Source organism: Jaculus jaculus, chromosome 2 (genome assembly GCF_020740685.1).
Source record: "Jaculus jaculus isolate mJacJac1 chromosome 2, mJacJac1.mat.Y.cur, whole genome shotgun sequence".
Taxonomy (NCBI): Eukaryota; Metazoa; Chordata; class Mammalia; order Rodentia; family Dipodidae; genus Jaculus; species Jaculus jaculus.
This window is the reverse complement of record NC_059103.1, coordinates 106,143,885-106,162,227: the sequence shown is the minus strand read 5'-3', so window position 1 is coordinate 106,162,227 and position 18,343 is coordinate 106,143,885. Positions and strand designations below refer to the sequence as shown.

Genomic DNA, 18,343 nt, shown 5'->3' with positions numbered 1-18,343 from the left:
AGTGTATTTTAAAATTCACATTTACTTTTATCAAACTTAACCTGTCAGACTGATCAGTTTACTTATATTAATGTACTTCAAATGAATGATTTTTAGTGTATTTTATTCAAGATGGTAGTAGGCTAGCAGTAGATGGTAAACAAATGTTTACAGAATGTACTAAAAGCACCTCACTATTACAAGGAAAAAAAATGTGTGTATGTGATAGACATTTGCTCACATACTTTTAACTTATAATTTATTTGCAAGAAATACCATGAAATTATGGAACTCTAGCAAAGAAGTAGGTCAGACTTCAGTTTTATTAACAGCCTTGTCAGTTCCCATTTTAGTAGTGCTTCCTGATGGAAGAACATGTTCTTACGTAGTCCTAACATCAAGTAACAGGCTGACATAACTAAGTGGAACGAAGTAATAGTTGGTTTATGATGAACTTACTGAATCCCAGTATCCCTCTTGTACATGGAAATGAAAGAATCAGTGACAGGGAACATTTTTCTTTTAAAACCACCTAGTATATTTTCTTCCAAATAACCTCCAAGGCATCCTCCAATTCATTTCTGGAATCTTCTTTGAAGGTGTCTGCTTAGGCTTATGATACAGGCAATGTCTTAGAACCCTTCAATGTAGTCAGACCCATGTTACTTACACCATCATCAGTAAGGTTTCACAGATCTTGCATGTTCTCAACACATGTGGTCTACACACATGTGCACATACACACACACACACACACACACACACACACACACACACACGATCTGAGAGGCTTCACACTGGGTTATTATCCATTTTATTGGTCCTTTACTTAGCACTATCAGGCTTAAGTAATGTTAAATTCTAAAGTAACCCTCAGATTCTTGAGGACTATAATCTTCCCAGGATTCTGTCAGTTTTTATTTTAATGAAAAATATCAGACAAAGCCAGGCATGGTTCCCCATGCCTTTAATTCCAGCACTGGAGAGGCAGAGGTAGGAGGATTGCTGTGAGTTCAAGGCTACCCTGAGACTATATAGTGAGTTCCAGGTCAGCCTGGGCTAGAGTGAGAACCTACCTCAAAAAAAAAAAAAAAAAAAAAAAAAAAAGGCAAGAAAGTACTAGCTGATTATTTTTCAGTGGCTGATTAGTGTTGCAGTCAGGTTCATGTTGCTCACAAACCAAACAAAAAAAAACACCCAACCAAGAGGAAGCTTATGGAAGGAAAGGGTTTGTTTTGGCTTACGGACTGGAGAGGAAGCTCCATGATGGCAGGGGAAAACGATGGCATGAGCAGAAGGTAGATATCACCTCCTAGCCAACATCAGATGGACAACAGCAACAAGAGAGTTCGCCAAACACTGGCGAGGGGGAAGCTGGCTATAACACACATAAGCACAACCCCAACCTTACGCTGCCTTCAGGAGGCTTCTATTCTCAAATTGCCATCACTTGGAGACTCAAGCATTCAAAACACCTAAGTGTATGGGGGGGGGTGGGCACATGAATCAAACCACTGCAGTTAGTTTCCAAGTAGTACTATATTATTAAAAGGCAGTGCTTTTATGAAAATAAGGAATAACAATTTTTGGTTGTTGTCATTAATTTTATTAAGGGAGAGAGCATTGAACATAAGAAAAATCGTCTATTTTTCTTATGTTCAGTAAGAAATCCTTCATGTTCCACAGTTGTTATATTTTCTTTGGATACCATGTTGCCTCCTAGTCTCCTGAGTCAAAAGTCTAAATAGCCACCGGACTTTCCTCTTCCTGCTTATCAAGTCTTAGGTAGGGTAGCAGAAGTCAAATGATAAAGCTGTGGGAAAAAAGATGAGATAGTTTTGTATATAATCTAAATCTTTTCTCCCTTGCCTTCACCACCTACATTTTACCTATTCAAGTTGAAGTTCATAATCATATTTTTTGGAACTCATTAAAGTTATTGTTTATACCTTTAGGGAAATAATGTTAAAACTTAAGTTAAATCCTAATAATTGCATTTACTTGTATACAGATATATATTGCCTTGTATAATTTTTCAAGTATAAAATAGTATGCTATAAAATCTCTTGTATTTAAAATATTTTGAATAAAAATTTTGAGTTGAATGATTTTTTCAAGAAATTGGAATTGTTTATGTTATTAGCTGAGTGATATTTGGAAGTCATTTTAGGCAATTTTTATAGAAACAATTGTTCAATAAATTATTCAGCAATTCAGTATTGATAGTAATATATACAAAAATATGGGAAGTAGAGAAACATGTTGTTTCTTTAAGAATATGTTATTAATGTGATTAAGTATTTTTGAAAGAAAATTTTCATAATTAACTGATCTAAGAAATCTACTGACATACAGAAATTAGTACTAATTTTAGAACTGATTTTTAGCTTTGATGTAACATTGTACAATGAGCTAATTTTAAGTTATATCTGTGATACTAATGCTTTGGGAAATGGAAGAGTAGATTACTTTTTTTTTCCTGGTACACATGAAACTATATGATATCTTGAAATTTTCCTATATGCGACCGTGTAAGTTGATAATAATGTTTTATCACAAAATGCAAATTTTATTTTGAGTATTTAATTATAGTGAGTGTTTTTCATGACTTATTTTTATAATTTCATTGGTGTCATAATTACAGTTTGGCTTTTTTATTTATATCTACTTCTTCATAGATTTTTACCTGCATCTGGAACACACACACAAAACACTTTTTGAATCTCAGAAAATTCTATTTTTGATATTCTATTTTCTATATTTCCATATTCTAATATATTTCCATATATTTTGATATTCTATTTTCATACGAAAACTTAAAACAATATTTGAACATGTCTTTAAGGACATAAAAATTCGCTATTTTTGCAAATGATAATCTTACATGTAAGCATGAGATTTTCATTATTTTCCTCAGTGGAATTCACAAATAGCTTTTACCTATCTTTAAAAACAATGTAGGTGTTTTTGTTTACTATTAATCTGTTCTGGGAAAGTAATATTTTATTTTGTACTTGACAAAATTAAGTAGTGTATTTACTGAGTAGAAAAATACTTCCCTAGCTCAGAATAACCAATGAATCTGGTTTACAAAATGTGATTATGGCTCTTTATACTTTAGATTATTGGCTACTATTCTGAATGTAACACCTTTTTAATACCAGACATGACTGGTTTTTTTTTTTTCTCCATTTAAGGATATTGGTTACATACTGTAATGATTGCACTTGCAAACTACATTTATTCTACAGATGTCAAAGGCTAGAATTTTTTAAGGAGACAGGGTTTTGAGGAAAGATCTTTTTATGAGGTAACCTAGATTGGCCTTGAACTTGTCATCCTCCTTCCTAAGTCTTCTGAATGCTGGAGTAACAAACATGTACCATCACACCAAGCTATACTCTATTTATAGAAAGAAAATTCATTGTCATTGTAAAACATGTATGTTAAATTCAGTTGAGGACTAATTGAATCTTAAAATTGGGTGAATTACACCACCAGAGTAAAATAGTAAACTGATGCAGATTTAACTTGCTGAATCTTACTGTTTTTAATCAGCCTTCTATATAAACAAATATGTATCTGCTTAGATTGGAATTAGAAACAACCTTTTGTCACTAAAGACAATTTTTTAAGTTACCACCTGTAGAAAGCCTTGGTACCTATACTGTGGGTTATATAATGTGTTTATTTAGTATTGATGGTGAATAATGTCAGGTAACTCTTACTGCCTTTGTATTCTTTTAGATATACATTGAGTCATTTAATCCACAAATATTGATTGAACCCATTGTGTTCAGGGCACTCTGCCTACTGATGATCATAGAAAATAAAAGCAAGTCTGTATTCTCCTGGGATCTTCACAGATGAAGATAAATAGTAAATAAGTAAACATTGTCCAAAAATGGGTATTTGCAGATTGTGATTATTCTAAGAGTTATGATGATGTGATAGAGAATATCTGTGGGTAAAGAAAGTTCTTTCTGAGGCTATTATTAAAGCTAAGAATGAACTACCTATTTATATAGAGGAGGAAGAATGTTCCTTGTGGAAGTATGGCAGCTGAAAGGAGGATGGGGTATAGCTTAGTTGGTAGATTGCTTCTTATCATGCACAAAGCCCTAGGTTCCGCCTCTAGTAGCACATAATCCAGGCATGGTGTAGCATACCTGTAATCTCAGCACTTGGGAGGTGGGAGCAGGAAGATTATAGTCCAAGGTCATCCTTGACCACATAGTGAATTCCAAGTCAGTCTGTACTACATGAGACCCTGTATCAAAAATAAATAAATAGAGCTGGGCATGGTGACACACACCTTTAATCCCAGCACTCGGGAGGCAGAGGTAGGAGGATTGCCATGAGTTCGAGGCCACCCTGAGACCACATAGTGATTCCAGGTCAGCCTGGGCTAGAGTGAGACTCTACCTCAAAGAAAAAAATAAATATAAATAAATAAATAAAAAGTAAAAAAAAATAGAAGCTGTAGTATTAGTATAGCAGTTGCAAAGCCAAGAGGAGAAATTGTTGTGCTTAAATAACAGAAAAGAGAGGCCTGGGTAGATGGCTGTCAGTAGACTGCTTGCCTTCCAAGCATGAGGACCTGAGTTTAACCCTAGAACCCATGTAAAAATGTTGAGCATGGTGAACACTTACAATCCTACTGCTGGGAGAGAGAGACAGATGGATCTCTGGGGCTCACTGGCCAGGAAGTCTAAACAAATGGGTAAATTACAGGCAAATGAGAGATGATGTTCCAGAAAAGATGGATATTGTTCCTAGGGAATGATGTCTGAAGTTGTCCTTTTCCCTCCTTATGGACATACCTGCACCCACATGTACACACGCACACACAACCAGAAAAAAGGATTTTTGAGATGCAGTGCTCAGTTACTGTGTTGTGATAGAAGATTCAATACAGACAATGTAGGTCATGAGAAACCCAGTAAATCAACATTCTGAAGTAATAACTTGTTGATGGCAAGATTTTTTAAATATTATATTTATATATTTATTTTTATTAGAGAGAGGCAGATAAGAGACAGACTGGGCATGCCAGGGACTTTGGCCACTGCAAACAACTTCAGACTCATACACCACCAAGTGCATCTAGTTTTATGTAGGTACTGGGGAACCAAACCTGGGTCCTTAGGCTTTGCAGGCAAGTGCCTTAACTGCTGAGCCATCTCACCAGCCCTGCAATATGTTTGTAGAACATCACTACTGCAGCTACCTGAGAAATTTGAGAATAGAAGTTAGATATTAGGAACAACAACATGGAGACCAATGAAAAGATTAGTGGCTAAGGTGCTTCCCTGCGAAGCCTAAGAACCCATGTTTGACTCTCCAGATCCTACATAAGCCAGACTCACAAAGGGAGGCAAGCACAAAGTCGCATATGCCCACTAGGTGGTGCAAGCATCTGGAGGTTGATTGCAGTGGCTGCAGCCCTGCCACACCAATTATCTATCTTTGTCTGTCACTATCTTACTCTGTCTCAAATAAAATAAGTAAATGTATATTTTTTAAAGTCTTGGGTCATCCAGACAAGGAATAATGGTGTCTGGAGTAGGATAATGGTAATGAGGATAAAGAGAATCAGAAGAGGGCTGGAGAGATTGCTTAGCGGTTAAGCGCTTGCCTGTGAAGCCTAAGGACCCCAGTTCGAGGCTCAACTCCCCAGGACCCACATAAGCCAGATGTACAAGGTGGTATATGCATCTGGAGTTCGTTTGCAGTAGTTGGAGGCCATGGTGTACCCATTCCCTCACTCCTTCCCTTCCTGCCTCTGTCCCTATCACTCTTTCTCTCTCTCTGTCTCTTGCTCTTAAATACATAAATTAAACTAAAATGAACAAAAGAGAATCAGAAGAGTATTTAGAGGGTGGATGGATTGGGAAGAGGGGAAGGAGAAGAGCAAAGGAGATCAACACAGAGAAAAATTGATGCCTACCAAATCAGAGAGCCAGAGCCCCAGAGGCCCCCAACACCTCATCACTGAAGCAGACCAAAAATGAACCCAACATGGCTCAGGGAAATTTTGCAGAAGAGAGGGTGGAAAGAATGTCAGAGCCACATGTTGGGTCATGATATGCAGAGATATTTATCTTACCCATAACTGAGGGCTAACTCCACAATGCACGACCCATATACCTCAACAAGGAGGGGCCAAGGGGAGGGGTTAGGTCACGGATGAGCCTAATAATGGTACCAGACTGACTGTATTTGCTGAATACAAAACTAATTAATAAAAATTAAAAAAAAAAAAGAATAGTTGCTAGGTTTGAGATGAGTACCTAGACAGGAGGGGCAGTTGGGTGATGTGTAGGAAGGAGCTGAAGTTGCTTTTGATTTCTGGCTTTTATTGTTATGGCTACTTGGTTTGATTTTGCTTTATTGAGAGCATTATAATCTACTTCTTTATAGAGATATGCAGTAGGAAATAGCATTTTTTATACATATTGAGGATGAACATTCAAATTGGAAAAATAATTTCTTTTCATTTAGCAAAAATTTCTGATATTGTCACTCGGATGGGATGTGTAGATTAAAGGAGTTCATAAGCAGTGGCTGGAGGCCCTGGTGCACCCAATCTTTCTCTTCTTTCTCCCTTTCTCCCTCCCTCCCTCCCTCTGTCTCTGTCTCTGTCTGTGTGTGTGTGTGTGCATGCCTGTCTCTGTCTCTCTTTCTCCTCCCTCCTCCCTCCTCTATCCCTTACATAGTTAGTTTTTTTTTTTATTATTATTAATTAGTTTTGTACTCAGCGAATACAGTCAATTTGGTACCATTGTTAGGCTCCTCCATGTCCTACCCCCTCCCCTGGCCCCTCCATGTATATGGGTCATGCATTCTGGAGTTTGCCCACAATTATGGGTAGGATTTATCATGACCCAACGTGTGGCTCTGTCATTCTTTCTGCCCCTTTTTCTGCAAAATTTCCCTGAGCCATGTTGGGTTCATTTTGGATCTGCTTCAGTGATGAGGTGTTGGGGCCCTCTGGGTCTCTGGATATCTGATTTGGGAGGAGTCGATTTTTCTCTGTGTTGATCTCCTTCATCCTTGTGCTGGTACCCAGTTCAACAAGAAAACAGCACCCTTGCTTGTTTCACCAATTGTTCTTAGTTTCCGCCAGGGGCCCTTTTGAGGTATGATGGGATGGCTCTGTCCTTAGGATCTATATCTATCTGAAAAAGAGAAGCAGATTCTCCAACAGAGAGTAAAGTTAGCACCCTACAAATAGATAACCCTTACATTTTATAGAGAATTTAATAGGAATAGGCCCTCTTGTAGCCCACGATTATGGGTAGCTTGATAATAGGGAGCAGGCTTATGTTTGGATATGGTTCTGACTTGTTTCCCAGCTCCAGCTATGGGTCCTGTACCACTGAGGGGATCAGTTAGCCAAATCAAGAGCAGTTGGTTTCCCACCATGGCTTGGCTGTGCACCACTATTGCAATAGCAAGAGGCCCTAACATGCCTATTCCCTCTTTCTCCTTTTCCCTTTCTAAATAAATAACTTTAAAAAAAATTTATTTATTTGTTGGAGAGAGAGAAGGAGCACATAGAGAGAATGGGCACACCAGGGCCTCCAGCCATGGCAGACGAACTCCAGACACATGTGCCACCTTCTGCATCTGGTTTACATAGGTCCTGGGAAATCAAACCTGGGTCCTTAGGCTTTACAGGCAAGTGCCTAAACCACTGTGCCATCTCTCCAGCCCTCTAAATGAACAATATTAAAGAATTCCAATGTAGCTAATCTTACCTTGTAAGTAGGGGTTTAGAATTGAAATCTGCCCTCTTTCTACTTGTTTTCTGACCATCTGAAGTATTCTTTGTTCCTTTTTCTGCCTTCTTTTAGGTGATTCTTCTACATATCCCCATTATCTTTACTAATTGTTTTTGCCCTATGCTTTTTGCAACACCCTATTTATTTTCAAATCTTACATCACCTTACATGTAGTTAAAGAACCATACAACTATGTGCTTCCAATTCTTCCCTCCCATTGTGTATGCTATTGTTTTTGTAGCTTTTGTTTTTACATATATTAGAAACACCAATTGATACCATTTTAACATTAAGACAGTCATACTTAAGAATAGGAGGATCAGACAATGAGACCCTAACCTTGAAAAACAAAACAATACACACAAAAAAGAGTAAGAAGAACAGACGTGATGTTGCATTTCTGTAATCACAATTGTGGGGAGGCTGTCAGGTGCATTATATTACATAATCCTGTGTAATAACAAGCTAAACCAAAAGAGTAGGAGAAATACTGTCACTAGTATATTTATTTTGTTTTTTTATCGTTTATAGTGCACTTTATTCTTGGTAAAACCAAATTTTTGTTTAGTATTTTACATCCTTCATCTGAAAAAACGTTTTTTACATATTTTATGCCTAATAAGTTTGTTGGCAGTGAATTCTCTTAGCTATTAGGTGTTTGAGGAGTTAAAAAATATTTTTATTGATTTATTTGCAAGCAGTGAGAAAGAAAGAATAAGAATGGGTATGCCAGGGCCTCTAGCCACTGTAAACAAACTCCAGATGCATGCACCACTTTGTCCATCTGACTTTACATGGGTACTGGGGAATCGAACTCAGGTCAATAGGTTTTGCAGGCAAGTACCTTAACTGTAAGTCATCTCTCCAGCCCTTGAAGAGTTTTTACTTCATGTTACTATAATTGGATATAAAATTCTGGGTAGTATTTTAAAAATGATACTCTATTGTATTATAGCTTGTGTATGTTCAGGTGAGAGACCTGCTGTATTTTGGTTGCTCTCCTGAGTAAACATTTCTTAGCTCTGGTTTGCTGGCAAGAGACTCTCTTTTTAATTTTCATAGTTTGGATATGATACATTTAGATGTGTGTAGCTGTCTTACATTACTTGGTGTTCTCCAAGTTTTACAGATTTGTGGTATGATATCTTCCATTATATTTGGAAAACTTGCAGTAATTAACTCTGCAGGTTTTTCTTAGTCACCTTCTCTATCACTTCTGGGAATTCTGTTTTCACCGACGTTGCATTGCTTGCTACCATTGCTCAGCTCCATACTGTGGGTTGTATGAACTCCCACCCTTCTTGGCACTTTATATTTTAGTTTGTATAATTTCTCTTGTTGTATAATTTCTTTGATTTTGCTGAATCTACTGTCATTCAGCCTCTTAAGGATTTTTAAACATTGTATTGTTGTTTTACTTTTAATGTATTTATTTAACTCATAGAATTTCCATTTTTCTCTAAAATTTCATAGAACATGAATGCTACTCATTTTTTCCTATACATCATTTAATATGTCAGTCATAAAGTCTTTGGTAATTTTAACATCTGGCTCACCTATGAACTTGGTTATGTTGGTTGATCCAGATTTTTACACTGGGAGTTGTATTCTGTTGTTTACCCCCATCTCTGTGTGTGCATGTGAGCATGCATGTGTGGGCTTGTACGGATGAGTACACAACATGTGCACCTGCTTTTGAAGGCCAGTGGTTGACAGTGGATGTCTTCCAGGATGATTCTTCATTGTTTCACTCAGGCAGAACCTCTCACTTGAACCTCAGCTTGCCATTTTAGTTGGTTTAGCTAGCCAACTTGCCTCAGGAGTTCTCTGTCTCCAGCTCTTGAGTGCTGGGATTACAGGAAGGCCTTCATGTCTACCCAGCATTTACATGGGTGCTGGGGACTGAACACTGATCCTCACACTTGCACTGCAAGCTTTTTTCTACTGAACCTCTTTTCCGCCACTTTCCTATGTTTTAATCAGGATTATGTGTATCCCAGCTTTTTATTAAATACTGAATATTGTGTGTAGAAAAAATGTGATTTGTTTAATCTTTGGAAATGGACATACTTCCCTTTGTGTTGGGATGTTAGTATGGGATAGAGATCAAGCAAAATCTAGTCAGGAGTTGAATTAGGTTTATGTTTTGTCATTAACTTTGTCATTTATCATTAACTTACTTCAGTGAGGTACCACTTCACATTCTCCTACCTTGTGCTTAGACTGTAGTGCTGGAGGGCTCTCCTAGCCATCTTTGTATGTCTGCGTCACCACAGGTTCGCTTTGTACTCTTGCTCTTCTCCTAGTGGTAGATGACTAGTGACAAAAAAAATATGTAGTTTAATAAAATCAGACATGAGGCTAAAATGAAAAGAAGATTATTTTGGATAGAGTTGTAAATCATAAGACCAGATAGAAACAAAATAAATGTTCTATTAAGTGTCAGAAAGGCAAGACTTCAGAGAAAAGGTGGGTCTAACAGTAGGGTGAGGTGAAGCAACTTACTCTGAACTATTTTCTACTGGTCCTACTCATTACAAAGTTGTTTGGAGAGAACTCAGATTGGTGCTGAGGGTGCACATGTAAGAAACAGCAAGGCCACAGAAGTCTCGCAATTACCGTTGTCATAGTCTCCAGCCTTAGTAGTATATTCTCTATTGGGAACATAAAAATGGAGGAACTGCCAGAAATGGTGGCTCGTGTGGAGGCTGAGGTCATCCTTGGCTATAGAATGAGACCTGAGTGAGAGTGTGAGAGAGAATGTGTGTCAGAATCTGAGACTGCAGCCTGTAGGGGGTGGTGAGGAAACTTGTCTGTAAGGTTGAGTGTAGCCTGTCAAATGTGATTTCTTAGGCTCACAAAGTAGTTTTGCCTTGCCCCATCCCATCTACTAAACTGCAGTCATGCCATTTTATATTAGCTTATCAGGTTTTCTAAGCATTCATATACACACTATGAAACTTGAATATTTCAGTGTTTATGTAGTGTGTTGTTATGAAGGCTATTTTCATGTAACAAAATACTACAAACTATGTGCTTTAAAGTAAGAGCAATTTACTGTCTCAGCATTCCAGAGTTAATAAGTCCAAAAAGTTAAAGTCTCAGCAGAACCCTATTTCCCCCTACCTCTAAAAAGTCCTTTTCCCTTCTCCCAGCTTTGAGTGGTCCTAGGTATTTGAAGCTTATGGCAGTATAGCTCCAGTGGTGTCCTCTGTCTTCACATGGAATTCTCGCTGCTGTTTTCACATCAGTCACCTGCCCTATTCCCATATGACCTCAACTAATTGCATCTATAGTGACCTGTACCAAATAAGATCCCATTCTGAGATTCTTAGACTTAAGACTAAAAATATATGTATTCTTGGGGGTATAATTTGACCAAAATAAGTAGGAACAACACTCTGTCTCAGAAGCGTACTTCTGTTCCAGTAAAATTAGGGCTGGGGAAATGGCTCAGTGCTTAAAGTGCTTGCCACTGTGTGGTGGCAGAGGAAGTGGACCCCTGGGGCTTGCTGACTAGCTAATCTAGCCATATCAGTGACCTGTGGGTTCCATGACAGACCCTGTCTCCAAAAATAGGTGTAGAATAATTGACCAAGGCACTTAACATTGACCTTTGGCCTATGTGCATGTACATACATGTGTCCTAGCACACAAACATGCTTATATACATATCACACATTCACAAAATTTCTAGGCAGTGTAATTTTTCATGACTGTGCAGAAAAATTCACAACTCTTTCTTACAGAACTATTTTCTATTTGATTTACAACAAATATATTTCTAATTTACAGGACCAATTACTTAGAAAAATGTCTTCAAAAATACCTGAATTATAATGATTAGTGATTTTTTAAAAAAGATAAAGCAGCAAGATTTGGGAGTTTATTTCCCACTTAAGAGTACATATACAGCATTTATTAGTTACTTACTATATACATACCACAGTATTAGACACAGTACAGAAATGATCAAGAGTATAAATGCTGTTTTCCTGGGGTCTTCTCATTTTCCTGTTAAGTAGGAAGTGCTGTGTTATGAATGTAGAAATTGGGAAAGGGAAGGAGCTGTAGAGAGTTGTGAATATTTGGAAAGGTCATGTGAATAATGTAACTGGCATGTATGAAGAGATTATATGGGAGAGTTCAGGGCTTATTCATACATTTATTTCTATAATTTTTAAGTTGCTAGAAATACATAATTGATTAATTGCTGTTATAATCCTCACCCAGAGAATGTAAAATATGTTGGAGGCATGGCTTCTGTAGGTAGCACAGGCTTTTTCTGTATGTAGCTTGGCCTCCTAGGTGGATGAAATTATAGACATGACTGACTAATAATAGCATAATAGCACTTATATTTTTAGACATCAATTGGGACATACATTCTCTGGGTGAGGATTATAACTTAGTCAGTATAGTGTTTGCCTTGCAAGAATGAGGACCTAAGTTCCATCCCCAGTACACGCATAAAATATGGGGGTTGGTGACATTTGTATTCCCAGCACTGAGGAGGTAGAGACAGGAGGATTCCCAGATCCAGTATAGCTTAAATGATGAACTTTAGGCCAGTAAGAGAACCTATCTCAGGAAGTCAAAGACGGTGTCGCTAAGGATAACCCCCAAGGTTGTCTTCTGATCTGTGCATGAGCATGCATGCATGTGACACACACACACACACACTCACTCACTCACTCATACTGTATATTCTCCAGGAGTTTCATCAACTTTTCTTAAAATATATCTCAGTAAATGGACTTACGGCTTCCCATGAGCCTTGATAGGATAACATTTTTTTTTTTTTTTTCAAAGACAGTCTCTGTTGCCTAAACTTATCTTAAGCTTCTGGGCTTAAATTATATTTTACCTCTTTTTTTTCCCAGTAACTTCCAACACACATTTTTTTTTGTTTGCTTGCTTGTTTTTTTTTTCTTTTCTTTTTTTTTTTTAGGTAGGGTCTCGCTCTAGCCCAGGCTGACCTGGAATTGACTATATAGTCTCAGGGTAGCCTTGAACTCATGGCAATCCTCTTACCTTTGCCTCCTGAGTACTGGGATTAAAGGCGTGTGCCACCATGCCCGGCTTCAGGTATTTTTAAGCCCTGAACTAATCATATTCAAAGTATTCTTTAAATCAACTTGTACATTTTTGACAGCTTTGGGTGGTATAGATTAGGCTTAATATTGGGTTCTTGAAATATTTTTTGAGAAAAGACCCGAAGAACTCTTCAAAAAATAATTCTTAGGAGATTGCTCGCTAGCTAAAGGGCTTACTGTGCAAGCTTGAAGACCTCTGCAGATCCCCAGAGCACACAGGAAATGCCTGTTGTGTGGGCACCTTCCCAGTGCTGGAAAAACAAGAAGCAGGAAATCCCTGGGGCTACTCAGAGTAGCTAGTCAGCCTGTCTATATCAGTAAGCTCTGTGTTCTCAAAGAAGGTAGAGAGTAACTGAGGAAGACTGACTTCCATATACATGAACACATGTGAGCACTGCCACACACATGATAACATGTATATGCACACCATGCAAAAATCCCAATTGATGTCTAAAAATATAAGTGCTATTATGCTGTTATCATTGGTCATAGTCAGTTATGTGTATAATTCCATCACCTAGGAGGCCAAGCTACATGCAGAAAAAGCCTGTGCTACCTATAGAAGCCATGTGTGCAAAAATAGAATAAAATAAAATGCTATTATCTTGCTAAACTAAGCAGGAAAAGAAATATACTTCTTTTAAAAGGTATTTAATAAGGGAACATTAAATTAGAATTCAGATTTTCTAAGCTCCAGTTAATAATACTGATGCTATTTAGTCATAACCCTTTAAGCTAAGTCCAAGTTAAAATGTAAGCAGAAATTCTGGTCTATAATTTATCTTCTTAATTAACCACAGTGCTATTACCTCTAAAGTAAATTTATCAGTTACTAGTATCTTAATTCCTGAGTGCTTAACTTTGAGTCTGGCTGTTCGTAACCTTATGCACTTTTGAAGCTGTGTGCTCTGTCCCAGTGGTGCGGGACACACTGCGCCTATGCAATGCAGGCTTGTAGCACAGAGCCAGTGTTGTTAAGTAATACCTGCAGAGTGTCATGTGCAGAATGTTGCTGTAAAAAGTACTGAATGAGGCAGTGTAAAAACTCAACACACTGAATGTTAAAAATAAACTCTTTATTTACTAAAACTTCATTGAAAACAAGATATTTAAACAGTGTTTTCTTATGTTTCTCAATTTTTACAAAATTTATATGAAAGGTTTTTTTTAGATTAACTAGCACTTATTATTATTTTTCTCGCATACTTAAAGATTTCTGTGATACTTTGTCATAATCACCAGTGTTTTGGTGCCATAAAGGACCATAACTTCCAGTAGGAAGTGTCATTTGAGCAAATTAGGTATACAAGGACCCATTTTCCTCTTAGTATATAAATAATTAATTTAGGGGAAGTAAACTGATATATATATTGGCAGAATTTCATTGTTTCTGTGTGATATCAATATAAAAACTATGTAGATGGTTACATTCTTTTTTGAAAGTGGCATTTTTAGTTGGGTTTGGTGTTGCATGCCTTTGGTGTACTCAGGAAGCTGAAATAGGATTGCTACGGGTTCAAGCCTAACCTGGACCTGAAGAGTGAATTGCAGGTCAGCCTGGGCTAGAATGAGATTCTGCCTCAAAGCCAAAACAAAACAAAACAAAAAAAAATCAAACAACAAATGACCCAAAGAGCAGGACTTAAATTTCAAGAGATAATGTAATTCCAATATATTTTGTAGTCAAAAGTCCTAACATATATAGTAAGAGGGTATTTGCTATCCACAATAGCATATCTAGGAAAGCAGATAAATAAATGCAAAATTAGGATATACTCAGAGGTTGCTTTGTAAGTGTGCCTACTCTTGTGTTTGTGGGTTTTTTTAAACACTGTTGTAACTTGTACATGAATATAGAATACCAACTTGACTAGCTTGATTTTTCCCTACATCTGTGAGAGACCTGTGACCCGGATCTTATTGCTGCTTGCTTTTGGGTTTTATCTTCATAATTGTGGAAAATTAAAGACTTAAATTCCTATAGGTAACTGCTCAAAATACTTCACAAGTTAAATGTTACTTATTATAAAAATGTATTATTGTAATATGTGCTTTATGTTACTGAGTTTATGCTCTTTATAACTCTCCAACTCACGAGGAAAAGAACTGTAATACAAATAAGTTAAACGTAGGAGGGAGGTAATGGAATCATTATGACACTGAAATCCAAACCAATAATTGGCCTTCTAATTGTACATTCTTACTTATTGCCCTATTAAAATTGTTGATCAAAAGTGAACAAAATATTTTTTTTGTTTTCATATAAATTCTTTAGTTTTCTCAAATATTCTGAAGCTAGTATTTGTGAAGGTCGTGTTCTATGTTGTGTGTATGTCTATATGCTATAAAAAGTGGTATAAAGTTTCATTGTTTAGTATAGTTCAGCAACACTTACAAAGATAGGACCTTAGTTTCAGTCATTTTATTGGGCAAATAAAAATATTTCAGTTACTGACTTTATAGCTATAGCAGTACCTCCTTTATGGGCTGTTCATCTTGTAATTTACCCTTTTGTTACAGTCCAGTAGTTGAACTACCCATTATAGTGGCTGGTCACCAAATTTTTCTGTTGAGTAATTGAAAAATAGTTACTTTGAATTGAAAGTTATTTGTAAGGATTTTGGATTTTGAAGGTTTATTATGGAGATTGTACATGTTTCATTACTAATTTGCATAATGACTATTATACTGGAATTACTACTTTTGTTATATCACAATGAGTAAAATGTAAAATTTATTTCTGACCTGTTTATTTTACCTTTAATGTGGCTACTAATAACTATATTACACATGTGACTTCCATTTGTTGCTGTCATGTTTCTGTTGGACAGCACTGTTCTGTAGACTATCATTTTATATAAGAAGGTAAGATTTAGAAAGACACATATTATTCTTTTTATCTATTTTTATTCCTATGTTCAGAGGTTGAAAGTATTCTAAAACTGGCCATACATACCAACAGTTAACTGACATTTGTTCTATAAATTGTAAGTGCACATATATTGACAAGTATATTTGACTATAATCATTTGACTACCAATTGTAAGTTGAAATATATTAGTGTGAACTACAATAAACTGAATAAGGAAAAATAAAACACAAATCAAGAGTGGAAAAGGGAGACATGTTTCTGAACAATAGAAAATGTCACTAAAAGACCCTAATACTAGTATTTAAGAATTCTATATTGTGATCTAGAATTATACCATGTCCCATCCAGTTTTCTCTGATAGTACTTGTCATTGAAAAGCAGTAAAAGAAAGACATATCTAATGGTTTCCAAGCTGAGGAGCAAAAACTTATACAGAAGAATGCTACTTAGGGATCTATGAGTGTGGCTCAGTGGTAGAACAATTTAGTATGTATAAAGCCCTGGGTTCTTGTCCCCAGCACTCTATACCCTCCAAAAGAAAGGGGGGCTATCATTTAGTAGTTCCTATTTTTCTTTCATGTGTGTTTGTTTTAAGTATTTTTATTGTAAGCCAAATGTGGTTTATGTCTTTAATCTCAGCACTGCGAAGGCTGAGGTAGGAGGATCAGAATGAGCCTGGCTGGGCTTTATAGTAAGTTCTAGGTCAACCACCACCTCCACTCCTCCAAAAAGAAAAATGTTATTGTGAATAATTTCCTATCATAACTAAGACACTGAGAAATTCTTTACATTCCTATTTGATACCAGTGAGGATACTCTGTTTCCTCTTAAAAGTGATTATCTTTTTGCCATCCCACTCCATGTCCATGTTAGTTTTTCTTTTTGTTTATTTTTTTCAGTAAAACATACTTAGTACCCTGTTTAGATTTATTTTCCGTTTACTAAATGAAGAATAACAAGCACTGTTATGTTTTATACATTTCTTTTTTTGTTTTATTTTTAATTTAACTCTTTGTTTTACAGATGAGGGCAGAAGTGCAGTTGACCAAGCAGGTGGTGCACAGATTGTAATTGACCATCTAAGGTCACTGTGCAGTATAACAGATCCCGCCAATGAGAAGCTCTTGACTGTCTTTTGTGGCATGCTGATGAACTATAGCAATGAGAATGGTAAACAAACCTGAAACCTTGCTTTGTCTATGGGGGAAAATTTCAACATAGTCTTCACTATAGTACACAACAAAGACGTGAAAAATGAACCAAGAATTTATAAGTGGCATATAAAGTTAATAAGTAATTCACAATTAGATAATTTACATTATGTAGATTGTTTAATGGAACTAGTTTTTGAAAGATTGTCCTTGTTAATCAGTACCAAAACTTAAAAATCAAGGGTATGGTATAGCTTTAGCTTTCTTACTACAAACATTTTTTAAATGAACAATATCATAATAGCCTCATGTATATGGCTTTATATTAACACCAGGAGTAGCTTTAAAACAAACATTGTTTTCATAAGTGAATTCAGTTTAGTTACTATATTTACTTGGAAGAATGAAAAAACTCTTTAATATAATCTAACTAGAAAAATACAGTTCAAGTAACTGTAGATAGCTCATTTTTATACTCTTTTTAAACAACTTATTTTCTGTTGGAGACATTTTTAGAACCTAGCAACAAATTACATGTCAACAATTTTCACACAGCCTGTATGACTATTAATAAAATTAACATTGAAAACAGTGTTATTAGCTGGGTGTGTTGACACATGCCTTTAATCCCTGCACTCAGGATACAGAGGTAGGAGGACTGACTTCCCATGACTTTGCAGCCTGCCTGGGACTACATACATAGTGAATTCCAGGTCAGCCTCCACTAGAATGAGACCCTACCTCAAAAAGAAAAATTATTCATTTTATATATGTGTGTATGTATATATACACATACAATATTTATAATACTTTTACATTAAAAGTCCTCATTTTTTCTTTATAAAGTAGTGTGTGGATCATGATCAAATTCCAGGATGTTCTTGGCATATGGTACATAAAGATCTTTCTATGGTTTGTTTCATGACATTTTTCCTTGTAACAGTTGCATATTGAATGTGTAATGTTATTATTTACTTTCATGTGTTGTACAAAAAACATGGCTTTCTGGGCTTTTATTTATTTATTTATTTATTTTTTGGTTGGTTTGGTTTGAGCTCCCCCTTCCACCCCCCAGTCCCAGTCTTCCCACATTTGATAATTGGGATCCAAAGAAATATTCTCAGTACTTTAAAAGAAGTAAACCTTGACATTTGGTCCTGGAGGTTTAGTGACAGTGAATGGTAGAGACTGTGGCAGAATAAAGGAGCCCTTGTTCCATTGAAGGAACTGCCCTTCCATCTAGCTACTTCTGTGTGGCAGTTTTGCTAAATAACTGCCAAAAGTTTTTATTTGGGGAGGGAGGAAATATTCTGAAAATCTAGGTTTTCATATAACATCAGATTTATAAGTGATGTATTTCCCTTTTGAATTAAATACAAGGTGTCCTTGGGTCTTATTCTCTCAAACAGATGCCAGATTTAAAGATCTGAACTTTGTTTATCATGTAAAATAGCATTT

At 36.3% G+C, this 18,343-nt stretch overlaps 1 protein-coding gene across 6 annotated transcripts in view; it reads left to right on the top strand.

Moving 5' to 3' along the window:
• The window catches only part of Rap1gds1 (Rap1 GTPase-GDP dissociation stimulator 1), a 149,563-nt gene that overhangs the window by 66,547 nt on the left and 64,673 nt on the right, over window positions 1-18,343 (top strand). For 4 of the 6 annotated variants that reach the window (XM_045143259.1, XM_004661633.2, XM_045143261.1 and 1 more), the window contains one exon: window positions 16,758-16,904. The exons of the other annotated variants lie outside the window; for them this stretch is intronic. In XM_045143259.1, the coding sequence (XP_044999194.1) occupies window positions 16,758-16,904 (147 nt within the window). The remainder of the gene's footprint in view (window positions 1-16,757; window positions 16,905-18,343) is intronic. 6 annotated transcript variants of the gene reach the window in all.